General features: G+C 36.5%; 1 protein-coding gene across 2 annotated transcripts in view; it reads right to left on the bottom strand.

Annotated features, from left to right (window-relative positions):
• Positions 1 to 27,587, bottom strand: part of LOC145680918 (dnaJ homolog l(2)tid, mitochondrial) — a 226,478-nt gene that overhangs the window by 39,905 nt on the left and 158,986 nt on the right. For both annotated transcript variants that reach the window (XM_081752079.1, XM_081752080.1), the window contains exon 7: positions 18,082 to 18,295. In XM_081752079.1, coding sequence (XP_081608205.1) covers positions 18,082 to 18,295 — 214 coding nt within the window. The remainder of the gene's footprint in view (positions 1 to 18,081; positions 18,296 to 27,587) is intronic.

The raw sequence follows: 27,587 nt of genomic DNA, 5'->3' as shown, positions 1-27,587 counted from the left end.
CTTCAACTTCTTGATCATCATCAGAAAAAAGATCGTATTCTTTAGGTGGGTCAAGAACAGGAAGTCCTTCTCCATGTGGAACAGGGCGCATTGCAGAAGGAATGTTAGGATAGATCAAGGCCCGCTTCTTCTTCGTGGAAATTCCCTTCTTGACGGAAGGAACCATACAAAAATAACAGTCTCTGATGTAGTCGTTTGGCTCCCTCCAAATGATGGGCACTGCAAAAGGCATTGAGCGCCCCTTCCCATTAATCCAATTTCTTAGATTGCTGGCACAAGTGTTATAGTAGCCTCACTCTATAGGTAGCCACTTGCTCACAAAGGGAAGCCGCCTCCGTGTGCGGTTTCTTTTCATACTGTCCTGTTTGGTTTTCCTCTCCCTTGAAAACTGACTGACGGGCAATAAACTGAACCCAAACTGTTGCCAAATTTTTGTCAATGATTCTTTTTCTTTCCTTCTTTCTGTTAAAAGGAAAACAGTTTGAGATAGATACGCTCTTGAGTTGAATGCTTTCATTTTGAAAGGGAATAGCAAAAGATTTGTGTAATCGACATATCTTCAATTACTAAGTTTAGGAAGTGAGAGTAAATCGTTAGTGTGTAGTCTTACTGGCAGTCGTAATAATTAGTGTTAGTTATTTTGGATGTTACTGCGTTTATTTGTGATCTTTTGAGTGTGGTTTATAAACATGTGGAGACCTTGGCAAGACGAGGAATCCAGTGCAGAAAGAAACAATGAACCCCGTGAGGAACCAGCTCTTCAAATGAATAACGAACCGTGCGGGCAAGTGAATCCTAATATTAATAACGAAACTAGCGGTGATAGTTGTGCGACACCTAGCACCAGTGGCAATGGCTCTCCTGTTAGTTTTACAAGAGCACTTTGCAAGCAGTGTCAAACATTAGTATGCAATGCTCATGACTATGTCGTTAAAAATAAATTAGGTAAGGGATCAATTACCGAGACGGCGCGAGTTCTAAAACTAAATAGACAAACTGTACGTAAAATTGTCCAAAGAGGCCCTCTTACACCAAAGAAAAAGGGAAACAAGAAAGTTCGTTTCGAAAAACTTGACCAGTTTCAATGCGAGTTAATCAGGAGAGAAATATACGGTTTTTATGAAAAAAGCCAACCCCCAACTATTCGCGAGTTGCTTTCACGCTTACAAACGACTGCAGACTTTCCATATTGAGAAACTACACTGAGACATATCGTAAAGTCTCTTGGATTTCGTTTCCGTACACTAAATAAAAGGCGAGTGATAATGGAATCTTCGAGGATCGTCGCCTGGAGATACAAGTATATTCACAGACTTAACCAACTGCGAGCTGCTGGCTATGGTGTGGTATATTTGGACGAAACATGGTTTGACACGCATGATACAGTGAAGATGGGACGATGGAACTTGCGGTTGTGGGCTTAATACACCAGTATCACGTGGGAAAAGAATAATGGTTCTTCACGCAGGCGGAGAGGAGGGGTGGGTGCCAAATTGTCTTTATCTTTCAGCAAAGAACATCGCGGATGCGAAAGCAGACTCTCATGATGAAATGAATTCTATTATTTTTGAGAATTGGTTCTAACATTCCCTCCTGAATAATCTTAGAAGTGATAGAAAATACGCTATAGTTTTCGATAATGCTAGTTACCATTCCAGGCAAGTTATCAAAATTCCTACACGAGCAACACCCAAGCCCAAAATCATAGAATTTATGAATGAATTTAATATCCCTATCCCACATCCAGTTCCAATCAAAATTGTCTTACTGGAACTTATTAAAGCAGCCAACATTAATAAACAGTTTGCAATCGATAAATTGGCTGAAGCTGCTGGGCATGAAGTATTAAGGCTCCCCCCTTATTATTGCGTATTAAATCCCATTGAAATGGTGTGGGCTCAATTAAAACACAAAGTGAGGAAAAGTAATGTTACCCCTTCCCTTAGTGCTAGTGTTTGTGACGCTTTGCGGAAGTGTTCAGAAGAAATTAATAAAGAATTTTGGAGCAAGTGTGTGCGGAAAACGATGGAAGTAGAGGCGACGTATTATGCAGCTTTAACAGATAATTTGGAGAGATTTGTCATTCATGTAGCGGACGACGACGATGATGATGATGATGATGATGATGGTGACAATTATGAACTCAATAACGGAATCCAATAATGGTAAGTCATTACTCAAATTTTATTCTGATTAAACAAATTATTTCATTATTATTTTTGTTATTTTATATTATAACTAGCCTGTGGCTAGCTGGGGGCTCCGCCCCCAGACCCCGCATTTGCTCGGCCTACGGCTTCGCTTCTCTTATGTATCAGCCTTTGCATGAACAGTAAATTTCGTGCATTTGCTCTTCATATTTCCTGAACTTGACTAGCTGGGGGTTCGCCCCCCACGGCCCTCCTTTGCTCGGCCTGCGGCCTCGCACCTCTTAAACCCACAATTCTACCGAATTTCAAGTTTCTTTTCCTATTTCGACTACGTACAAGATAAGATTTTCTATCCCAAGAAAACGCCTATTTAAATAACATGGGGATTTCTTCATCCCTCCTTTAGACCCCTTAAAAATTAAAACTATTCACTTTTGCCAATTTTCCTGTGAGCTAGTCCCGGAAAACTACAATCATGCCAAAATTCATCATTCTAATCCTGCAGGAAGTGCCTAAACATTTTGAGGTGTAGAATATGTCCCATATAAATAACATGGAAAAGATTTTTCCAATTGCCCACAAAACCACTCTAAAGTTTGAAATTGTTATTATTGGTGATTCACTTACACACTAACAAAAACGTACATGCATACCGAATTTCAAGTTTTTTTTTTTCTAATTCCAAGTACCTAAAATATGACATTATAGGTAAAAAAAAAAAAAAAAAAAGCCCATTTAAATAACATGGGGAAATTCTTCATCCCCGCTTTAGGCCACCTAAAACTTAAAAATATTAACTTTTGGCAATTTTTCTTTCGGTTAGTCCCGGAAAGCTACAATCATGCGAAATTTCAACTTTCCACGTCAACCGGAAGTACCCCTTTAATGTATGTCAGTATGTAGTTTTATATACAGTTAAAATAGGATAGAGTAAGGCAGGCACACACACACTGGAGGGAAAGAGAGGGAGAGAGAAAAGGGGGCGAGGGAAAGGAAGGTACTACGTATGGCAACGTTTAGCTTTTTCTTCTTCCAAAGGGACCACAAACTTTATGACGGCTTCTTTGTGCTAAATTCAAAGTCTCCCGACTGGCTATCGACTGAGCGCGCTTTCTATACACACAATGTGGGGTGCCCAAGATTTACCTTGGTCTCCAATTTTACAACGAAAGTAATATTAATAGGCTTTTCTTATTAGTGGTGTTCTAGTCTGCTTTTGTGACGAAAATGTCACTTCCCCACACACGTAGCAGAAGCTATCCGCACTGTTTACACAATTTCGCGGCATTTTTGTTTATTGAAATCCTCAAAAATGTCACTTGAAATAGTTCCGACAACTATTTAAAAATATACATTCAAAATACCAGTATTTTCGCGTACTTGTACTTGTATTTTTATGTCCTGCACTACACAAACGCCACACCCAAAACACTGATAACTGCACTAAACCTGTCTTTTCTAACAATAGCAGAACACTACTGAGATAAGGAACACAATGAAACCAAGCGTTAATATAGTTTCTCCAGTGTTGCCGGATCAGTGTAACATTTTACCCCAAACGAAGCGAATATATTTATTTTTAAAGCGTTATTATTAGACATGCCTGTACAACGAAAAGTAGAGCTAATATTCGAAAATAACTTTCAAATTCGTGATCAGCACCACAAAACCAATAAGAATCAGCTGATTTTGTTCAATTTATATTTTCGTTGTTGAACAGTGTTATCATACTGTATTTTTAAATTTTAAATTACAAAATTCATATTATGTATCTTCTTACTTGCAACTATATATACCGTAAAATACGTTTTAATTGCCGAGAAAGAAAAATCAAATTGGCGCGGGTCCCGGAATCATAAGAACCTATTTTCGAATGAAAGTTGAAGGGTTGGACAATTTCCTCAACCCTTATCATTGTAGTTAAACGATTTCCTTTTGTCTCCGCCAAGAGACTCTTGCTACTGCCTTCCGAGAAGACCCCCTGCCGTCCGAGCAGGTGAGACACTGACCTTGAAGAAAAATTTCGTCACCTAGAACTAAAGCAAGAAAAAAAAAAAATTCTCCCACGTCGGACATTGGTATCAGTTATAAAAAGAAATAACCAAACCTCAAAAGTGTCAAATATTCATTAAGATGCATATACAAATCTCCCGCTTGATCTAGCTAGTGGTTAAAGTGTAAGACTTCGGTACACGTGGTCCGGGTTTAATTCCAATGGGAGTGCCTTTTGGCGTTCACTCAGTGTCGTGACCATAGTGCTCTCAAACGAGTCGGGTTGGGTAGGGTCAGTCAATTCGGGTCACGGGTCGGGTCGAGTCGGTATTCAACCCGACCCGACCGACCCGTTGAGAGCACTAGTGTCACCATCTCCTATGTGAAAACTTCAATGTCATTTAACCGGTGTTTTAAATCAAATACTTAAAACCGAGTGTAAGTTAATGGTGACATTCAATTTATGAACACGAATTCCTAATTGACATGAGAAAATGCACCATACGGTTCCTTTTAATCGTCACATGATTAATGTTCTTGCCCAATTAATGTCTTATTACGTGCTACTTAGTTTGCAACATTGTGTTTTTGTGGTCTAAATGCGGAGTAAGGCTGCCAACCTTGCACAGTAGATAAACTACAGTATTTACGATACACAGTAGATAAAATTTTCTGATGTCGAACATGAATTTTATTTGCCACACAATGATTTTTTCACGAAATTAAAACTAGATTTCAATCGTTTAAATATGGAAAAATACAATTATATTGCCAAAAAAGCAAAAATTATTTACCAACATTAGGGAGGAGATGTAGAAAATTACACACACAGAAACAGAGTTTTCTTATCTTACAAGTTAGTCATATTTGATATTTGTGAGACTACTTTTATATACATTTATAAAGTTGCCTGAAGATGACCACCAACTTTATTATAAAAATATTTTAATGCTTTTCGATTTTTCTTCAAAACAATCAATAACACCCAAAATCAAATGATTGATTTTTTAAAATTGAAATTTGAAATTTAAAAGACTAGTATGAAGTTGGCCCACTCAACTTTATTTTGTAAATGGCTCTTAATATTTTTTCGAAACAAAACTATTTTCTCTTAAACTAATCAATAAGAAACGAAAAACAAACTTGACTTGAGCTTTGAATCGAAATTTAAAAGTAGAATAAGCAGTGTGAAGTAGCCAATCAAATGTATTCTGTAAATATCTCTTATTGTTTTTCGATTTTTTTTTCTTCAAAACAAAGAACAACAATCGAGAAACAAACCACTTTCATTTAAAACACATCGTAAATATATTCTTATGTTTATCGAAACAAACTACCTTTCTTCAAAGTAATCAACAACAAACCCATATCAAACGACTGATTCTAGTTTTCAATCGAAATTGTAAGTAGAGGGACCAGGGCAAATCTGGCCATATTCCAAATTTGTTTTGTAAACATATGTTTTGTAAACGTATCTTTATGATTTTCGAAATAAATATTTTTTCTTCAAAACAATAACAAACGATTGGTTCTGGGTTTGGGTCAAAATTTAAAAGTAAGGAAATGACGGTGAAAGAGTAAATATCTCTTTATAATTTTTGAAGGTAGCAATTTTTTCTTCAAGAGAATCAATAACAAACGAGAAACAAACGATTGGCTTGGATTTTGAATCAAAATTGAAATGTGAGAATCGAGAGTAAAGTTAGCTACACCCAATCCAAAAGTTAACTACAGTCCAGTTTGTAAATATCTCAGTACATTTATCGAAAAAACAATTTTTTCTTCAAAACAATCAATAGCAAACGAAAAAAAAAAAAAAACGATTGAGATCGGTTTTAAAACAAAATTTGAAAGTGGGAGGACAGTGTGAAGTTGCCCCCAACTTTGTTCTATAAATATCTCTTGAAGGTTTTTGAAACAAAATATTTTTTTCTTCAAAAGAATCCATAACCAACAAAAAACATGCTATTGATTTTGGTTTTGAATCGAAATTTGATAGAGGGCCACTTCACACTGCCCGCACTAACTTAATTTTGTATTGTATAATAATAACTTTACTCTATGTTTTCGAAACAAACGATTTATTATTCAAAACAATCAATCACAAACGAAAAGCAAATGTTTGCAGGCCAGTATTTATAAATTGTGCGCCCCTGTGCTCTACATAATTTGCCGCCCCTTCCCACACAACCTTATGATTTTTTGTAAATCCAGTATATTTATTCGATATAATTAAGATTTAATGGAGAAACTATACAACACAACAGCTGAAAACACAAAAGCTAGAAACCTGACAAAGACAATGGCTAATTTTTTTAGATTACAAATTTTTCGAAACTACGCTGCCCTCTTCTTCTCGCTCAGATCTGGCAAACATCTTTGCTTGAATTCCGCTGCTCTCCCTGATGAGAATTGGAAAATTAGGATTGTTGTTCTTCAAGTCAACATAGTGATTCTCAAAGAATTTCCACCTGTGTACATCTTATTTCCCTAGAAGTTATCTAGGAAATCGTGGCCTTCCCTCAGTTTCTGCATGTTCACGTCCAGATTTTTCTCTTTTCCAAAAAAGTTAAGATTGTTGATGTTTATAAAACTTTGGTAAAGCTTTCCAGTTTTAAAGAACATTCATTGGGACACCTTTCCTTTGTTCTTTGGTTTCTTTTGGTAGAAAGAATCATCAGTCTTTCCCTACTGATTCACGTATATTGCATGGTATGCCCTTCGTCGACTATAGAAGGGATCAGTGTTTTGTGGGTTTATTTTTAGGGATTCAGGCTTGACGCGTGTTCTCCTTATGCCAGATTAAAGTGTTCTATCTGAGGTAAAAGATTTCTTCAAGCTTATAGGAAGAAGGGAAGGAACTCAAAATACTGACAGCATTGCCTTTTTGTATGGCTACGCTTATACGTTGCAGTAAAGATTGATAGCTTCTCGGGACCCCTGTTTTTGCTGTCAGACTTGCTCCTAGTTCCTTCAAAAAATCAATTGTTTTTTTGCTGAAGACACCTGTTATTTCAGTAGCAAAGGCTATAAAATGATGGTCTTCTTTAAGTTTAGAGTATTTTGAGTGCTTGCGTGAACTACCCGCTTCCGCTACACTCCCTGCTTTTATACTTGTGGATTGTAGACAAGATGGAGCAAACGTATCCACACATGTGACATCCCAGATTAATCTTAGACCCTTTTTCCACGGAATTAATGTTATTCCGTCTGGCCGTTTACCATCGTTCCTGAACATTCCTGGAGGTTCTAATATACTTGTAAAGTCGATGCTTGCAAAAGTTCTTTTGATTATCTTGTTTAATTCGCTATGACGTGCAAATCTTCCTCCACTTTTGTTGCAACTCAAAGCATTAAGACCTTTCTTGTCCATCTTGTTGTTGCAGGTGCAAATAAATTCATGGCAAATATTCAGGCCTAAGCGCAATCCTATGAAGATTTTGAAAAAGTTGTCATTCAAGAATGTCCCTACGTTTATAGATGGTTTTGACTGTAGCCATGCTCCTGATTCCTTCTCTCTTAAAGCTTTGATGCGTGCACTTTCAATGTTGTTTTCAGCGACTATTTCGTGTTCGATTACCTCATTTAGAATAATTTGATCCCATTGTTTCTGTGACTTTTTTAAAACCAGGGTTTTTCCATCGTAAATGCTTTCCCAAATTTCCAAAGCCTCTGCCAAATGGCTTATTCCCACTTCGTCAACTGGATACTTTTGGAAACGAGTGGCAACGCTCCGTGGCACGAAGAAATGAAGGCGGGAAGGCATAGGTCTGAAGCCTTTCTTATGCTTATGTGTGTGTGTGTGTGTGTGAGAGAGAGAGAGAGAGAGAGAGAGAGAGAGAGAGAGAAAGACGGTTTAAATTTACAGGACATCTTATGGCAGTAATGTTGTATGCACTAGATACATTTCCACAATTTATTTTAAATTTTCCTAGATAAATTATGAATAAAGCGTGCTCAATATACATTTTTTTGTAACACTAATATCTGCTACGAACTTTCTTTAGTCTACACTGAAGAGGAATTCGGATCACTGTCAGGGACTGAGTTTGCTAGAATGAATTGTTTGCAATAATCTAGAAAAACTATTTAGTGAATCTACAAAACTTCTAAAATTAATATTAACTGTACCTATGGCGTCAGCAAAAGAATTTTTTTTTTTTAACATTAAAAAGAATTGATACTTTCAAGGAACTGAATGTCCGAAGAAAGGGTATCACCATTGGTTATGCTTTCCATCGAAAAAAAACTGACAATAAGAATACTAGAGTTGAGTTGAGTTGATTTTGAGTTTAACGTCCTGTTCAGCAGCGAGGCTATGAGACGTGGACCTACTGATTAGCGTGGAATACGAACCACATGAGCTCCCGCCGGAAATCGAACCCAGGTCTCTTACGCCACAGGCGCGTACGCTTACCGCTTAGCCACGAAGGAGCTCATAAGAATACTAGAGTTCAACTAGCATGTATTAGGCAGATTTGCTCCAGAGAACAGAAGAGAACAGAATTCTTACTAACTAAATACGGTGATTCATCGGATAAAATGTTCTGCATTTTTTTATTTTTTAAAAACAGAAGTTTATTTAATTTAACATGTCACATAGCATTTGCATCGAAAGTTATGTTGATTAGTCAATGAGTCCACTTTATATCTTCTGTCTCCGATCGTTCGTACTGCAACACCCGAAACCACAATCCACCTGCCGCCACTGGTTTAAATGCAAAAATTCATATCCAATGTAGCGCAAATGCTCAAAAACCACGGATGTGAATGATGGGATGACGGAGGGGAAAGTATTTCCCAAATATCTTAAAAGAACACGACGATGATCAAAGCTAAACAGGTAATGGAACCGTTACATTCAATTAGGACAATACGCCACACTTGAAATTTATATTTTTATTTTTAAAAAAAATATATTTATTATTATTGATTATCGCCTTTAGACTTGGTTTGGAACAGTTCAGTGAACAACTGAAGTGTAATAGTGTTCCATATAGAGAGTTTAAGTTGCTTCACAAGGTCACCATGAATCAACAAGGAACAATGTTTCTCACTACTCCGTTGCAAAAAGCAAAACCAATCTGGTTTGTCTCGAAGTGCTATTAAATTTCCCCTGGAACAAATTATAGAATTCTAATGCAAATGAGATGTCTTATTTAAATAAGATTAAAAAAAATGTTACAATATTTAAAAAAAATAAATACAGAGTGAAGTGCGTGATTCTGTGTGTACGAGAATTACTATATTAATTCCATACCTTTCTCGTCCCCGCCCAAGCACAGCACTTCATACAGACACATCCAAACGCATCCAAGTTGGTGGCTGAAGTTGCGTGGCGCGAGAGAAGGCAGAGTAGAACGAAGCACCATTGAATGATCCACGCAACAGCAGTGCTGGTACGTTTTGTGGATTTTTCATCAACTGGAAACTTTCCAATTATTGAAGGATGAAACTCGTATAAAAATGGAACATATCTGATAAGTACAGTGTAGTTAAAAAGTTAAGCCATGAAATTTTCAGCAATAATCAACTTGTTGCAATCGCTACGTGACCTTCTGCAATCGTAATAGCAATACACGCAATCCTTTGTATTAGGGGCATAAACAACAAATAATACTTCAGGAAACATAATGCAAATGATAAATAATTCTCTGTTAATTTTGAAGTATACGTTCGTATTTTGCTTTTATTACTATATTGTGAAAAACTTTGTTATATTTACAGTTCAGTGATTTAATAAGAAAAGATTTCACACAAAGTAAATAATCTTTCATTTACAAAATTTCAGAATACAACGAGATTTATCCTGCTTTGTAGGTGATGTTTGATCATCATGATCGCTTGGTTTGATCCCCAGTTGGAGTACTGTCTTGATTAATCATCGATCAAATCGTTGCACTAGCAAAACTCGAATTCTCGAAGCCGTCCTTCAACAATCAGTTCATCAATGCTGAGAATAAGTGACCAGTTTGGTCAAGAAAAAGGATGTAAAGGGTCAAGACTTGCACCCTTTAGGACTTAAATTTTTCAGTGGAGCTAATGAGGCAGTTAACTACTGAGAGTTCATTCATGACACATACTAATCCGTTCTTATGTCCAAGTGTTCCGCACCTCTTCTCGAAACCGCAACCCGGATTTGAAGCGCAAATCACTCTACAAGGCTTCCATAGAAGTAAACACAGCATTTTTCAACGCACAAGACACGCGCACTTTCTTGCATTCATTTTTGAGAGGAAATTTTTACTGCATGTTATTGAAAATAAGGACTTGGTTAGCTGGTTGAGTTGCTATTTAACGTCCCATTCAACAGTGAGGCTATATCAGAAGTGGGCCTACAGTTTAATGTGGGATCCGAACCACGTGAATCCTAACTAGGAATCGAACCTGAGTTTTCGGTGCCGAAGACGCGTACGCTATACCATATAGAAAGAGAAAGATCTTGACAATAAGGAAACAATGTTATTTGAGAAGATACGTACACGTGCATTTACCAGCAGACATTCATCTAGTCACTTAACACTGAAATGCTATTACAAACCATAAACAAGCAAGGAAAATCAAACAGCACAGAATCGAGGTAATTTGTGGAAAACTGAAGTAGTCAAAATCTCTGTAAAGGCGTACACGATGCACCTCATTGTTACATCTATTTTCAGAGAAAAGAAAGTGTGTTATGTGACTAGTTAATACCTGTAAATACCTGACAGGTTAATATTGAAATTTTGTTAAAACACTTGCTTTAACAAAATGAATTTAATCAGTCCCACCAGACGTATGTTGTTTATGCAGCTGAAATTTGAAATATTGTTGATTGATTGATTATCGTTTAGCGTCCCCTTTTATCCCACGAGGCTATATGAGACTTGGACATAGTTTTAACGTGGAATCCGAAACACTGTCGTTCAGTGCTCTCCCACCGGGAATCAATCACCAAAGACGCGCGCGCTAGTTACTAGACCAGTGGGGAGGGCTTGTAACACTTGTCCAACGACTTTTATTGGGAATAAATTATAGGTGATTTTATTGTCGTTTAGTCAACATGATGATGATGTCTAAATTACAGTATGATATACTGATTGTGAATGTGAAAGTGCAAGTATTAAACTATTATGTGGTAAAAGGATAAATATAAATGTGTACAAATGAAATTTAATAAAATCGGCTAGAAATAAACTTACCATATATTAAACGTAGTTAAAGCGGTTTCAGCAAAATGAGCAGGATTGTTGTGGGTAAGCAGTTTAATCATATTAATTTCGCACAAATGTGCACACGTCACAGCACAAATGATGAACATATTTATCTGTTCTGTGATGCTTGTCCATCAACAGACAATTATTCCGATATAATAGCAGGAATCAAACATTACGCATAACATCTCTTGCTTTTAACTAACACACAAATTCCTGTTTCTCTCTTTTTGTGAGAAGACAGCTTTATATCATGCGATCGAAGCTTTGGGATTATAAGTAGAAATTTATATATAGAGATTATAGATTATAAAGTGTACGTTAAAACGTAGGCGATGTAAGAAATATCCACAAGAACCAGCATCTTTGAAAGACCTCCATATTGAAGGACGGTGCAAAACAACTGGAACAGTTGAAGAGGAGGCTTTTCTTTTTTATGATAATGGGATTGAAACTGAGAATAGGGTGATAATGTTTGCACAAGGTATACTGGTAGAATTAACCACTTGCCTTACGACTTTTTTTTTCCCCAAATGGTGTCAAAAATACAAATTTTTTATTGTTTACTTCAAAACTACATTACATGGCATTGCTTACAATGAATAAATTTTGGTTCCACAACTTAACAAGATATTTCAGTTTGAAAAAAAGTGTCTTTTATTAGCCCGAGTTAACTCGGAGCAATATTACATGCATCAAACTTGTGTTACCTTCTTACGATTATAAAGCATTAGAACTACTCTGCAACTACTTTGGCTTTGGAAGAAATCACTAGAAACAGTCATCAGGGTGATGTGAGAGCTGAAAGAAATGAACTAAACCAACAAGTCAGATCGTTTGAGTTCGTCTTTTGTCTCACAATACTAGACTCAGTTGTTTGTGGTATTGATGAGAGATTTATTCAAGAAACTATTGGGATCATCAATGCCGTGGGTAATCTGGTTGACTTGAATGTAAAGGATGAAAAAATAACTCTGTTAGCTAGAGCATTCAAATTGTCTGGCGACGAGTTGGCACCAGAAGTAAGACTTCAGAAAGAACCAGTTGAGAATGCTCCAAGAGCATTGCCAGAACGAACTTAAAAAATGGAGAGATGGAGCGGGAAGGACAACTGTGATTGTTCCTATATGTAAAAGTAAATCTTTTTATCCACACCACCTTCTGTTTCTCGTAAAATATCATCTCTCTATGAATTACGGTTCCCGAGATATGGCTCCTTAAATCTTCTGAAATTCAAATTTTTTAGCCAATATCTGGGGAACGGTGGCCAGTTGATCAATGGCCACAGGTTACTATTTGATACCAAAATATTTGCAATCCTCTTAAGTATTGATCAACACCAGTATGATCTCTATATGACTTACGGTTCCCAAGATATGGCTCTTTAGATATTTGGAAATCGGCCATTTTTTGGCCAGTAACATGGGAACGCTAAGTCATAGAGAGATGATATTCGTGTTAATCAATACCTAAGAGAACGGTAAATATTTTGGTACCGATACTAATTGGTGGCCACTCGCCAACTGGCCACTGGCCAAACCAGTGACCAGTTGGATAGTGGCTACCGGTTACTATTTGGTACCAAAATATTTACCATCCTCTTAGGTATTGATCAGCACCAGTATGATCTCTATATGACTTACGGTTCCCGAGATATGGCTCCTTAAATATTTGAAAATCGGCCATTTTTTGGCCAATATCTCGGGTACAGTAATAGTAACGCGAAAAATTGAATCACTTTCTCACAAGTAACACTTCCCAAGTGTAACACTCCGATTTTGATAAAATTTGGCAGGTATATACTACATATGAAATAAACGAACACGTGTTTTTTATTTTCTACGGAAAAACGGTTTTAGGGGGCAAAAGCCCCAACCTAAAATTTTGAAAGTTGACGCCCGAAAGGCAAAAGCAAGCGGACCAAAGTGAACAAAATTGTGCACGGATATTGTAGACGTAAAATCAGGTAATACTTGTTTCGTATTTAAAAAAAAAAAACGGGCGGGGCACGGACACCTCCAAAACTTTGATCACCAAATATCCTAAGGTGCTAATAACAGTACGTGAGACGTTTGTAAAGGACATGAAGAATTGCAACAAAACTTTGTGTAGGGACAATATGCAAAAAATAAACAAATATGGGTTTTTTTATTTTCTGCGGAAAAACAGTTTTTGGGGGGCAAAAGCCCCACCCAAAATTTTGGAATTTGACGCCCGAAAGGCCAAAAGAACTGGACCGAAGTGAATGAAATTTGCACAGATATTGTAGACATAAATAAAATGAGCGAATACGGGCTTCGTATTTTCCTTTAAAAGAAAAAAAAAAAAAAAAAAAGCGTTGGGTGGCGGAAGGAATGGACCGCAGCGAATGAAATTGTGTGTAGATATTCGATATGTGAAATAAGGTTTTTCGTGATTCAAAAGGCCATCCGATTTCTTTAAATTTGACAGATCAACAGTAAGCACAAACAGTGTAGCGTATTTTGTAGTATTTCAGGAGGCGCCTTTAACCTTTACAATGTTTTTCCGCATAAACAAAGACAGATATCAATTTATTTCCTACTTACTGTTGATGTGCCAAATTTGAAGCAAATCGGATAGGGACACTTGAGAAACACGAAAGGCCTTATTTTACAAATACAATATCTACACACAATTTCATTTGCTTAGGTTTCCTTCATGCGCTATTACAGTAATATTTTTTTTTTTTTTTTTTTCGGAGTGGGCCTAGGCCTCAACTCTGCACAAATTAAAACAAGTTTCGTTTATTGTTTTGCAAATTCTCCCTATTCTTTAGGAACTTCTGACGTATACTTATTTGCACTTTTGATATTTCGTAATCAACGGTTTAGAAGGTCCGTGCCCCTCCCACCCGCTTTTTCCCAGTAAAATACGAAACCATTATTACCTTATTTTATGTCTACAATATCTCTGTACAATTTCATTCACTTCGGTGCACTTCTTCCTGCCTTTTGAAAATTTTAGGTGGGGGCTTCTGCCCCCTAAAATAGCTTTTCAGCAGACAATATAAAACCCGTATTGTCCCTACACAAAGTTTCGTTCCAATTCTTCATCTCCTTTACACACATGTGGCATACTGTTATTAGCACTTTGGTATTTGGTGATTAATGTTTTGGAGGGGTCCGTGCCCCACCTAACCGTTTTTTCCAGGAAAATAAGAAACCCGCATTCCCTCATTTTACGTCTACAATATCTGTGCACAATTTCCTTCATTTTGGTCCACTTGTTTTGTCCTTTCGGGCGTCAAATTCTAAATTTTGTGTGGGGGCGTTTGCCCCCTAAAACCATTTTTCCGCAGAATATATAAAACACGTATTCGTTTATTCATGTGTAGTATCTACCTGTCAAATTTTATCAAAATCGGAGTGTTACACTTGGGAAGTGTTACTTGTCAGATAGTGTTTGATACTCTATCGAATGCACGGTTCAAAATTGAGAAAATCGCAAATAACAGACAGACGGACAGACATACACACATAGAGAATTCAGTAATGAACTTTTTCAGTTCGTTGAAAATCATCTGTACCTAAGGGAAATTCTTCTGTTACGCTACAGGAGTGTTTCAATGGTTTGAGAAAGAAGAAACTTACTGCATTCTACTGTGTAATGCAGCGCTTCTCTTCTATACCTGTCACAAGCTGCACATGTCAGAGAGCTTTCTCCACGCTTACTTAAGTTAAAAGTAAATTAAGAGCAACTCAGAAGCAGGATAGATTGGAAGGCCTGCTCTTGTTTTTGTGGAATTAAAAAAAATGTATCTACTGATGTAGATGAAATTACTGATGAATTTAAGAACACTTCCTTTTGATAGACGTGTCGTGTTATCGATTACGTGCATTTTGATGCATTGGTTTGCAACAATTATGAATATTTTGTGTGTGTAATTTCTATTCATTTTTTTAAAAAAAACTAAATAACTATATCCAGCTATATATCCAGAAATTTTCAATACTGTCATTTATTGAATTTATTTAAGAACATTAGTGCAATTAAAGAGCCAAGTGATTGTACTGCACACTGGAATAAGTTATACTTCGATTGATTTGTAAGAGTGTGTGATTTAATTTTACGCAATGAACGTGACATTTCTATGTACAAAGAAAGAATAATTAAATATATTTAATAAAATTTCCCTAAAAACATTCTCGCGATCCTTTTACGTATTACGTGGCAACATTGCAAGCTAGGTGAATAATAAAATGTATTTATGTGTCCTATTTTATGTTCAACTTTAAACTGAAAATTTCATCTTGATCCATCAAATAGCAGCAGAGAAAAAATGTATTTTATAGTTACCACAGGGTTCATAATAATCGATTTTCATGGAACTTTGTGTCAATGTTCAGTTTCATTTTTCTATCAAAAAGAAGAGATAAAAATATTCTAGTTGTTTTTTCTCATTCGTTATATTATGACAAGATTCCCGGTACCGAGAAATCCTCCAGGAAGGTTTTATGGTTTGCTGGTTCATGGTATAATAGAAAATATTTCAAAGCAATAATTTTACTGTTGTGCGGTTACATTATGTTCTTGTGAAAATCCTTGATGTTCTGGTGTTCTACAACGAATACAACTTCCAAACATGTCTGCTGGTATGTGAAGTTATCAAAAAACTCTCGAAGTTATTGCATACTGCATGTATTCTTACTACATATGCACACAGATAATCGCACTTAATATAGTAAATAGTATGTAGTTTCTGAATTGCAGTAATGCTAAACAATCTGTTATATTCTTTGTGTTCTTGTTTCTTTGCAGGTTGGTAACAGTAACACATTTCCCCTGAAATGCACGTTAGCTCAAATATTCTGACAAAAATGGCAAACAAAAAGAAGTCAGTTGGAGAGACAACCACTGCAACAAGAAAAGGGATTGCTGTTGTGAAAAATCGAAATCTGTGTAATACACTACCCATAAAACAAAACTGACATGAGGTTAAGAAACTTCATCGAAAATAGCTTCCATAGAATTTTCCAGGTCAAAGGGCTGCGACAAAACAGCGGCACTGCAAACCTGTACCGCTTAACATCAATTTGCGTTCAAATTCCTACAGAATACGACATAAACAAACACGGTCTATTGCTGGGTTTACCAAAGTTTCACAAAATTACCATGATCGCTACGTCAATGTGCTGAAAAATTGTATCCACTGTTGGTGAATAATTCGCCATAGTTGAAGCGTATTGCTGCACGACAATGAGGCAAACATTCTGTTTTCCGAGTAACAGTGCGTATTTTGCCAGTAACAGCGAAAATGGGGATCACGAAAGCAGGGAAAGGGGAGTCATGGGAATCGCTGGTGACATGCGTTACTAGAATTGCTGAACGTATCATTAAAGAAGCAGCTATTCGAAAGGAAGATACATCGTTACTGTTACAGGTTCGAGATATGGATCTCATAGCAGCCGAAATAAGGTACCATAATGTGTGCCGTAAAGATTATACATGAAGTGACTCGACATAAGCCCAGTGAAAATGAAACATTCAAAAATTGCTTACAGACCACATGAGAAAATGTTTAGCACATTTGTCTCAGATGTTATCTTCTGCATAAATTATCGTCTAATGTTTTAAACATTGACTGACGCTGTTCAAACCTAAAGAAAGTACAAAACCTTGGATATAAATCCGAAAATGATACGAGTCACAACATAGCAAGAAGTGATATAGTCCTGCTTATGTTCACCTCCTTCGCTGAATGTAAATGCGCACCACATACGTAAAAATAAAGCGCTCTATGGAAATGCAGAAAATCTTTTGATATAGATGAAGATATATCAAATTTCTTGTCATAAACCTCTGCTGTATACCCACTGCAGATATGGAGTTTAAAAAATTAACCTATAGTAAATTCCTCGGAAAGTTTAAACATTCAGATAATGATAATGCCAGTGGGCCTAAATATTCACGAAGATCAATTTACTAATTACAAAGAGGAGGGAGGGGTATTCTCAACATGTCACCTCCTTACAACTCCAAACTAGTTCTCTCACATCAGACTTTCACATTCAAACTGGACCTCGCCTCCACTCTCATGCCAACGGATGGAGGCTGAAATGTGAGTTGCAATCTTCGGAGTTTCACCACCAATGGTCAAAGCGAATGCATAGGACTCATTTTCCGTTTAGAAGTTTTGAGTTGACCTTGGTGTGTCAACTTTCCTAAAACATGATGATTTAAAAAAATAAGGAAAAAATTTCAAGCTCAACATATGTGAATATCGATCTTAATATTTTAAAATATATTCAGTTATTTCTGAAATTTACACATGAATACTGTCTACATTTTGGATAGGTGCATAAGACATGAAAGTACTAATGATTCTCTCCTTTCATTAAGGCGTTTAAAAATTAATCGTACTTCGGTGTATCTTTATTACTTTCATCTGTTGTTATACAACATCCAAGAGGCTCATTCTTTTACTAAAAATAAGTCAGAAGATAGCGTTCAAACGGAATGAGATTCATTTATCAATTATTTGTGATGGAAGTTCCTGAAGATCTAATTCAAGAAAATACGAGTTTATCAGCATTAACTACTAATACGATCCGAACGTGCCCACAAAAATTACTCATCTTTATGCCAATATGTATCAGAATGATTTAAAAAACGAAAGTAGAATTTTTGTTTATACCTGAGAAGTATTTAATTCTATATTACCTGAGCAAAGAGATTTTTATTCCTAATTTTTTCATACAAAGAAACCATGAATAATATGAACATACCATCTTTGGTTCTGGAGACTCCATAAATGCTTCCTGGTGTATCTTCTTCAAGTTCAGCATATGCTTGGATAAGAGCTCTTTGCTTTTCATTCAATTTCGTCGGAACTTTTACTTTAATATGCACATAATGGTCACCATATCCAAAAGAATTAACTTTCTTAATGCCTTTCCCACTTAATCTAATTCGGGTGTGTGAAGACGTTCCAGGCGCTATCTGCAAAATATGATCATCATCATGGTACGTTAATGATCTCGTAACTAGTACTACTTAAAGAAAGAAAGAAAAAAAAACACTCTTGCAAATCATGAAAGAAATATTCAATCAGGAATGGCGTTATAAACAAGTTCAATAGCGGCAATAACTAAAGTTCCACAAACGCACCATACGAGAAGAAACTGGAGAGAATAAGACTCCAAAGAACGACTTTTACACACTGAAAACAGATTTTAATGTAATCACAAGATGCCCCGCTGCCCTGTATTTTGTCGGATATAAATTTCTGCTCATATAGTTCTTATTTTCCAACGTCGGAGATTTCTTGAGTTTAACCTTTTAAAATGGTTCCATATCAGACCAAAGTAAACCATGAGAAAAATAGCTCAACTGAATAATATTAAATAGTGCCCCAAGCAATCATAAAATTTTAAATGCATTTACAATATACAATATGAGAAAAAGGTACACCTATGTTCATTAAATCTTGCTCAAGTATGCTGTGGTGCACGACCATTAGATTTATTACATTTTTCCCTCCGCTTTCGGCTAAAGTTGAATGATCAGTACATGAAAATCACAGAAAGCATTTCTTGCATGACAATGTCCTCCAAAAGTGTTTTAAATTAATACAATTCTAAGTACAAAATAAAATTAAGCTCGACTGAGTAAATCCTAGCAATTAAGCTTTCGACGGATTTTTGTAGCGTAAAGAAATTCAAAACTTCCATTAAAAGAAATGCGTAAAGGATGAAAGGGTTGGAGCAATGGGACTAAGATGTTGAATCTATTGGTCATAGTATCTAGAACATTTACCGAACACATATTAGTTTCTGTAATGAACATTTCGTACACAAATAAACAAACTGAAAAACTCTTTCTTGAGGCTCGAAGCAGCGCGCTACGATTAGAAAATCTGAATGTATAGTAAAAAGTAGGAAGCTCATCAAACGGAGTCCTCGTGGGTAAATGTGTACAGTACTTTGTAGTGATTGATAGACTACAAAGTTGTATAGGAAAGACTACAAACACCGGATCGAATGCCATTCCATTTTCCTCCTTTCCTTTTTTTTCTCAATTTCTTAGAATCGTACGATACTTGTAAGATTTTCATATTAATAAGCACTGAAACAATATAATAAGAAAGTAACTTTTGTTAAGTTACTTCTTTAATTTACGTACCGTAAATGCGGGCTACTTGGACCCAATTTTGTAATAAATTCTTTCCTTCGGCCTGTTTTCATCCACGAAAACAAGCAAGTTATTGTCATAACCCATATTAAGTGGAACTACAGGCCTTATTGTACATATCGAGGACAGTTTTAGTTACATATATTGAAAACGAAGCACAGGCGATTATTGTAAAAAATTGGTCCAAGACAGACTCGCGTTTGGGCTACTTGAACCCACCCTCATGTTTTTCTACAGAAAACCATTGAAATGTGCTCTGAAAGTAAGTAGGACGTAGGTGTTCCAAGAACAACACTTTTTATTTACTGCAAACCACAAAGAGAACATGTTAAGAGGTACTACCAAATATAATGACTAATACCTGATTACGTTTTCTTCTACAGCTGCACGAGCCCTATCTATATTAGCAGCGAATCTAGTCGTTGACTGGAGGTGCAGTTTCTAAAATAACTTCACCCAATCTCGACTGAGAAGATTGTCTTAGAAAGCAATGACAGTTCTCCCATACATGGCAAAATAGGACTTCACAGTAAATCTGAAATCAAGTTAATTAACGAGGAATCCGAAATCACAAACTTTATCAAGATGACTAGCGAAGGTTAATTCTTTTTCTTCAGTGAACACTTTCAGATGGCCCGGATTTTGCCTTGACCTGTTCTTTAATCTTCTTTCTATGGTGGAACGACTTATCTTGAAGTGAACTTCTGTTTCTTTTTGCGACATTTTCCCCGACTGAATTGCTGGTAAACATTCTTCAAGCTGTTATGAAAAATCAGCATATTTTCGACCTGCAGGCAATCTTTTATATTGATGTACCATTTTGTACCGGTATCCTTAAGGAAATAATGAAAAGTCCTTACTTGTGTGACACGTGACAACAGACCTTTATTTTTCATTGATAAGGATAACAAAGGATGGGGTGGGATAAAGATAACAAAAGATGTGGTGGGACAAAATATCCATGTTTTCCAGGTCATATGTACACACTTCATAGCAATTACGCACACATCTTATTGTATATGAGAAAGTTTACCATGTCAGTTTCATTAACCTATATGTAACTACTTATCTGTATATTTAGCATTGGTTCCACTTCCTTGCAAATAGTGCCCACACATAAAAGTTTGGCGGTCAATAAATACACTCTTTTCGTCAACGACCTTTCTAACCGATGCTGCTCAATCGTAGCCTACCACAGAAATAGTTTCAATGTGTGTACGCCTGCATTGTGATCCCATCTAACGGATCTAACTCTGAACTCACTCATTATTGCATTGCATATGGGACTTTAAACGAATTTTTGGTATGGGTCCAAGTAGCCCCTTAAGGGTCCAAGTAGCCCGCAATTACGGTATTCACTTAGAAGCACAGTACTTTGGGTAACAGCTTTTGAATGTTAGCTCCTTCCGAAATCTCGATTCAACTTCGAATTTAGAAAACCAGAATAGTAAACAGAGAGTCACAAGTACAGACACGACTTATTATACGGGATCATTTACAATCTTACTACCAATGGTGTTATAGAATCAATGAAATAAAAAAAAAAAAAAAAAAAAAAAAAAAAAAAAAAAAAAAGTTGTAGTTTCCAAACCAGCCGGTGGCAAATTAAGTAGTTGAAGCTATTTTAATTTCAACATATTAAAAAAAATTTTTTCTTTACGAAATCACGAGTGAAACACGAGCATTTTACTAGGATAGAAAAGTACGAATTAGAACTACACTATTCTACAACAGATAGTAATGTAAAGTACTGATACTCAAAAGCTAGAACGAAATATCGTAAGCAACCTTTTTTTCTAGTGTGAGAATGCATTAACAATATTTCAAAACACTTCTTGGAATATAGATTACAAACTTTGCTGGTGCGTATTTTTTCCTAAATATTTTGACATGAGTACAACAGTTACAATGTAAAAGATATACGGTAAAAATTAATAACTTTAGGTGTGAATACGTCTCACTGAAAGACTATGAAATTTTTATTTGAGTGTGTTAAATGTATATACATATATTAATTTTTTTCTTGCACATTTTATTGAAACAATAATAGCAGGGCAAGAGACAGGTTTAAAATTATGCCAAGTATGGTAAAGGCATTTTTAGTCGGTTCTCAACCCAGATTTCAATATAAGAAAATGTTCAGTCGAGTAGGCACTCTTTCAATATACCTGATATCCTTCTGTAGGTAATTAATGCTGACCAAAGATATGCGTAAACAACGAACACCAGTTCTGGGATAGGATTCTGGATTATCCTGAAGGAAGAGGATGACATCAAAATCGATCAACACCTCAGAAAGGACGTCAGTCGAATGAAAGAAGGAAGATCGGAATAGGAATTTAGAGCAATTAGTCCTGGTACACTTCTGTTCACAAAAATCTAGAAACCCTTTCAGAGACTAAATCCAAAAAAGCGAGCCTAGATCCATTACAATTCCCACAGATGAATACAGAGGGAATTGCATTTTTCCTCCGTTCTTTATATAGACACAACCAAGAAGCACGTGTGCGACGGTAGCCGAGCGTGATGGGAACGTCTGAGTCTTCGTAAGGGAACTTCCGTAACTTGAAGATCGAGGGTTTGAAACTCAGTCCAGATGTTTTTCTATTTATTCTTTTAAACATGAAGATATGATGAAATAATCAAAGTGTAATATTTGTTACACATGTCAATTCAAATTTAATGCATCGCTGTTAGAACTGGTATTTATTGATTTTTTTTAGTTCCAAAACAAATACTTATAAGACTTCTCGATTTAAAATCTCTAGAAAAATCAGGGACACTTGAATGGGTGTGGTATTAGACTGAAATAAATGAAAATAAGCATGTAGTTAGAAATTCATACGCCATATTAACAATTATACCTGATGAAGAATTTCGATATTGTTTTCGACTGTTCGTAAATAATCGACATATTTTTAAAAATATTTGGTAGTTGGCTAATGTAAGGCGGTACGAAATTTCCAGAAGTAAGAATGAATAGATCTCTGCTGTGGCGTAACGTCTGAATGAGAAATTTGACACAACCGATAAGAATATAAAATGATCATCCAACATTCAGTCAGTAATTATCAGTTGCTGTCTTTTCGAAAGGAACAGCTGCCAGAAAAAGAATCCCAGGTATTTACGTTGAGATTTTCAACTTTCATTCATTCTCTTTTGAAGAGCAGTAGAGGAAATTGAAGAACTCAAGAAACTTAAGTGAGGCATAAATATTATTAAAACATTTTAATAAGTAACCCTATAGAACCGAAATGTTACTCGTTTGGGTGGTTATGTGTTAACAAACGGAACAATAAAATTCACGTTTTCGTAAGTTGTAAATATTGCATGATATGTAGGATAGAAAGTCTCATTTTGAAACAGCTTATTTCGGGGCACGGTTAGAACTAACTGGGGAAACATGCATACATCAAACGCATCTTTCTGCTTTATAAATGCAATTATAAGCATTAATGAAATAGAATGTAAATATTCACACAAATATGAGAAACAAGCAAAAATGGATAATGCACACCGGAAGAAAATATAGCAGGGTTTCCTTCTACATGTAAGAAGTGGCGCTTTCGGAAGAATCTTCTAGCCTTCTTCAGCTTGGTTAAAATTCTAAAACGATTTAAAAGAAGGAGAATATGGAAAGATAAAAAAAATGGTTAAAAGGATTAAATGAAAAAAAAAAAAATGTCGTCAAAAATTAAACACATGGAATAGGCACTCACTGTCATTGTACACTGCTGTTCACTGTTCTCTTTTCTTGCTTTCTAAATGGCGAAAGCATGCAGTGAAAAGACTACTCCAAATTGTATTTATTTCTCCGCTATCCAAATTAAGTATAGGTTTCTCTTTATGATGAAATATGATTCTGATTTTTCGTTCCGTTGCTGTATTTGCTTTCTCAATCAAACATGACTCCGCGATGCTATGGTTATGATCTCTAAGCTGCGTTGTTAGATCAGATAACTGTTGCGAGTTCCGAGACTTCGAAGTACGAACATGTTCAGTTATTCTAGTGCAAATATTCCTTTTTGTTTGACCTATATATACTTTATCACACTGACATTTCACCCGATAGACGCCACTGTTTTGTAGAGAATCAGTAAAAATGGCTTAAAATTCTTTATGCACTTGTCTGTGGATTTAGGATGAACTTCTAAGATTTTGATGTTGTGTCTTTGCAGATTCATCTTAATTTTTGCCGAGAAGTGTGGAACCAGAGGAATCCATTTGTCAGCTCCAGCATCTGTTGGTTGATGGTGCGACGATCTCCTGTTGTAATTTTAATAATAACAATATTTGGAAGCCATTTTCCTGTCCTATTTCTAATAAATAATGTATCCTCAGGAAGGTCCGAAAGTAAAAGAGATCTCCTAAAAAAAGTTTTACCAAACATTCAATTTCTGAAGCCATGAATGTGATGATTTAAAGTTGATATATTTTGTACCAACAGTAGGTTTGCGATATACTGAAGTGACAAACTTATTGTCATGTCTTTTAATGGTAATGTCAAGGAAGTGAAGATCAACATTTTCTTCAAGTTCCATCGTAAATTTTATTCTAGGATGAATGTGATTAAACTTGTCAAACAATTTATTTAATTCCTGAGGGTCCTTGTACAAAATCATAGTTATCACAGCATGATTTTCCAGCAATCATAGTAGTATCATAGTATCATCGAAAATATATAATACAAGGAAATTTTTGGAAGAAATACAAATAAGAGGGTCACTCAAAGTTTTGCAATACAAGAGAACTATATGTTCTATGAATTAAAATTTTTACGCGTGTTCAAAGTAATTCCCTGCGTCAGCAATACACTTGTTTAATATCTCCTACCACAATTCAAATACCCGACGAAACTATTGTCTTGGAATGCTGTTGAAAAACCCCATGATCGACCCTCCAATTTAGTCTTCTGTGTGAAAATAACGTCCCCGCAAGTGCCTTCTAAGGTTAAAGATGAGCCAGAAGTCACACATAGCCAAATCAGGCGAATACGGGGAATGTAGACGTGTTTTCACATGATGAGCCTGGAGATACTCCACTGTTTGCTTTGTAGTGTGCGAGGAGGCATGGTCATGGTGGAAGAGTAAACCTCTGATTTTCAAGGAACTAAGAACTTGGGGTAAACAGACTGTTGTGTACCAGTTTGCTACAACAGTCTTCTGTTCTTGTAACCTAATACAGACCGTGCGTACATTACTTTCTTCATTGCCTGCTTCTTTTTTTTCTTTTTTTTTTTGCCTGCTTTTTTCATTTTTTTCAGTAATTGGCGTCGGGTCATCTTCATAGATCAATACACGACTTTCGTGACGAGTGCGGCAGTCATAAAATGGGATGTAGGTTTCATCATTTGCCACAACTTTACAAATCAGCTGATGTCCACCTTGGTTTAACATATCCAAGGTTCCACAAGTAATTCTGACCCTCTCTGCTTTCTGGAAGTCGGACAATTGATGGGGTACCTGTCGAGAAACTACTTTTTTCAGTTTGAGATGCTCGTGTAAAATTGTGAGTACTGAGAGGATCAAATGCCAAGTGTGTCCTCTAACATCGCATAGGTACACATTGGATCTTTAGAGACTGTCTTGCACAACAGCCACTAAATTTGGCATTGCTGAAGACAGGTTTTCCTCCACGGACTTTATCTTGCAAAGACCTCCGACCCCTTTGAAAGTCCTTGTGTCATCTAAACACCGTTGTATATGATGAAGCATTATCTCCAAACGCTTACCTCAATTTTTGGTGAGTCTTTCTTGTTTAAGCCAACGTGAAAATCAGTAAATCATGGCTCAAAACGCTTTGCGTGAGAGCTCTTTCTAACCACACTTTAGATCAAAATGTTATTCTTACACAAAACTCATAGATTGGACAATGCAGTTCCGAATGTTTTCAATACTCCGAATATCTCACCTGTAACGAGACGAAAAAATCATTGCTTTATCTCTTATAGTACTTGCGTATTGCAAAATATATAGAGTGGCCCTCGTATTTATTAGAAATTACACAGGTAAATGGTTTCCCGCGCCACTGAAGTTCCATTATTTCTTCACATATTTGCTGCATGTACTTTTCTTTGGCTTTGTCCGTATCTCTTCTCAATTCATTATTCAGCTTTCTGTATTCATTGATGTTTGTTTTTTCTCTTCTGCGCTCCTCCATCTTCTTAAGCATCGCTTGTTATCCATGGTTTTCTCGGTGCTCTTTCCATCCTTCCAATGTTATTGTGGAGTGTGTGAAGTAGAATTTGTTTAACTTTTCCCCACCTATTCTCTATATTGTCAACCGTATCTCCCATTGCACAGAATTTTTCTTCAATCTCTTCTTTCACATCATAGTCGATATTTCTTAGTAGCTCAAAGTTCTATTTTCGATTTCTCCTCCCATTTTTCTTGATCGACTTTAACCAGGTTTGCACTTCCACCACCAGGAGATTGTGATCCGAATTAATGTCCGCTCCTGGCTGTGTCTTCACGTCTAATACAATATTCCTGAAGCATTGCTTCACAAGAACTTAATCGATTTGGTAGTGTTTCTTATCTCCTGGACTTTTCCACGTGTACAGCTTGGCTTTTCTTTTCTTAAACCACGTGTTCATCACTACACCACGTGTTCATCACCACCAGATCATGTTGCCTATAGAAATTGATAAGCATTTGCCCTCGTTCGTTTCTTCTACGTAGTCCAAATGGTCCCACTACTTTATTTTCAGCTCCTCCTCCTATTACGCTGTTGAAGTCTCCCATTACTATGCCGTTGACCTTACCTCCTCCTTCCTGATGCAATATGCCACTAATCTGATCATACATTATATTTACTTCATTATCATCATGGTCGGTTGTTGGCATATACACTTGTATTATCACAATATCCACTGGTTTTGCATGTAGTTTTACAAACATCAAGCTGTCACTGCAGCATTCCACTTTGCTTACACTTCTTGCTACTTCGATCTTCATTGCTATCGCGACATCATTCTCGGCCTTATCGCCACCCGAATAGTACATTCTATAATTTCCCGATATTATCCCATCTTTCCCTGACCATCTCACTTCACTCAAGCCCACTATGTCCACTTTACATTTGTCCATTTCCACTTTTAAATTTTCAAGTTTTCCCTCGCGTCGTAGAGTACGTATCAAATATCAGACGAAGTTAACAGATAATAGCAAAACTTTAATTGATCATGTACTACTGTTAATTAAGTGAAATTGCCACTGTTAGTAATATACTAGTTGATGTAAGTGACCATAGTATCTTAATATGTAACATAACATTTCAACGTGTATATTACAAGGGTTGGATTTTTGTAATGGTAACAATGGTATATCTTGAGAAGTAGAGTACTTAAAAGGTTTGAAGTTTTAGAGGAACTCAATGTAATCACCAGCATTGTGAATTACGCGTTCTCAGCGATCTGGAAGTCGCTGGATGCTGTTGGCAGTGCCTAATCTGTGCATAGTTCGGATGGAGCGATCGGTTGCCCGGAGAAGATCATCAACTGTACGGAAGCATGTCCACGAAGTGGTTCCTTCATTTTCGGGAAGAGGTAGTAGTCGCAGGGACTTAAATCTGGAGAATACGGGGGCGATACAGCACTTCCCAGCGCCAACGATGCAACAAATGAGCGACCACACCTGCTGAATGTGCCCTTGCATTATCATGCAGAATGCTGGGTGGGTTCGTCAGGAAGTGGCGTCGTTTTCGTCTTACAGCTGCTCACAGATTGTTTTGCAAAAAACTGCAGTAGTACTCTACACTAACGGTGTGTCCTTGGGAGACGGTATGGTGTAATCGTAAACCATCCCAGTCGTATACAATGATGAATACAGCTTAAACATTGATTGGAGTATTCCGAATTGTTATTTTCCTCGGTGACCCAGGATGACGTCACTCGTTTGATTACCGTTTCAGCTGTCGTTCATACGCTCTGGGCCAGGTTTCATCAATAACAATGATTCGCTGTAAGAAGGCCTCACCTTCACGTTGATACCGCTCCAAGTGTGCTCGAGTGGCATCACATCACAGCCACTTGTGTTGTTCAATCAGATCATGTGGAACCCACCTTGAGGCGATTTTACGCAATCTCAGGTTCTTCTTCAGA

Source organism: Thermobia domestica, chromosome 3, assembly GCF_964235325.1.
Source record: "Thermobia domestica chromosome 3, izTheDome1.hap1.1, whole genome shotgun sequence".
NCBI lineage: Eukaryota > Metazoa > Arthropoda > Insecta > Zygentoma > Lepismatidae > Thermobia > Thermobia domestica.
This window is presented reverse-complemented; position numbering and strand designations above follow the sequence as displayed.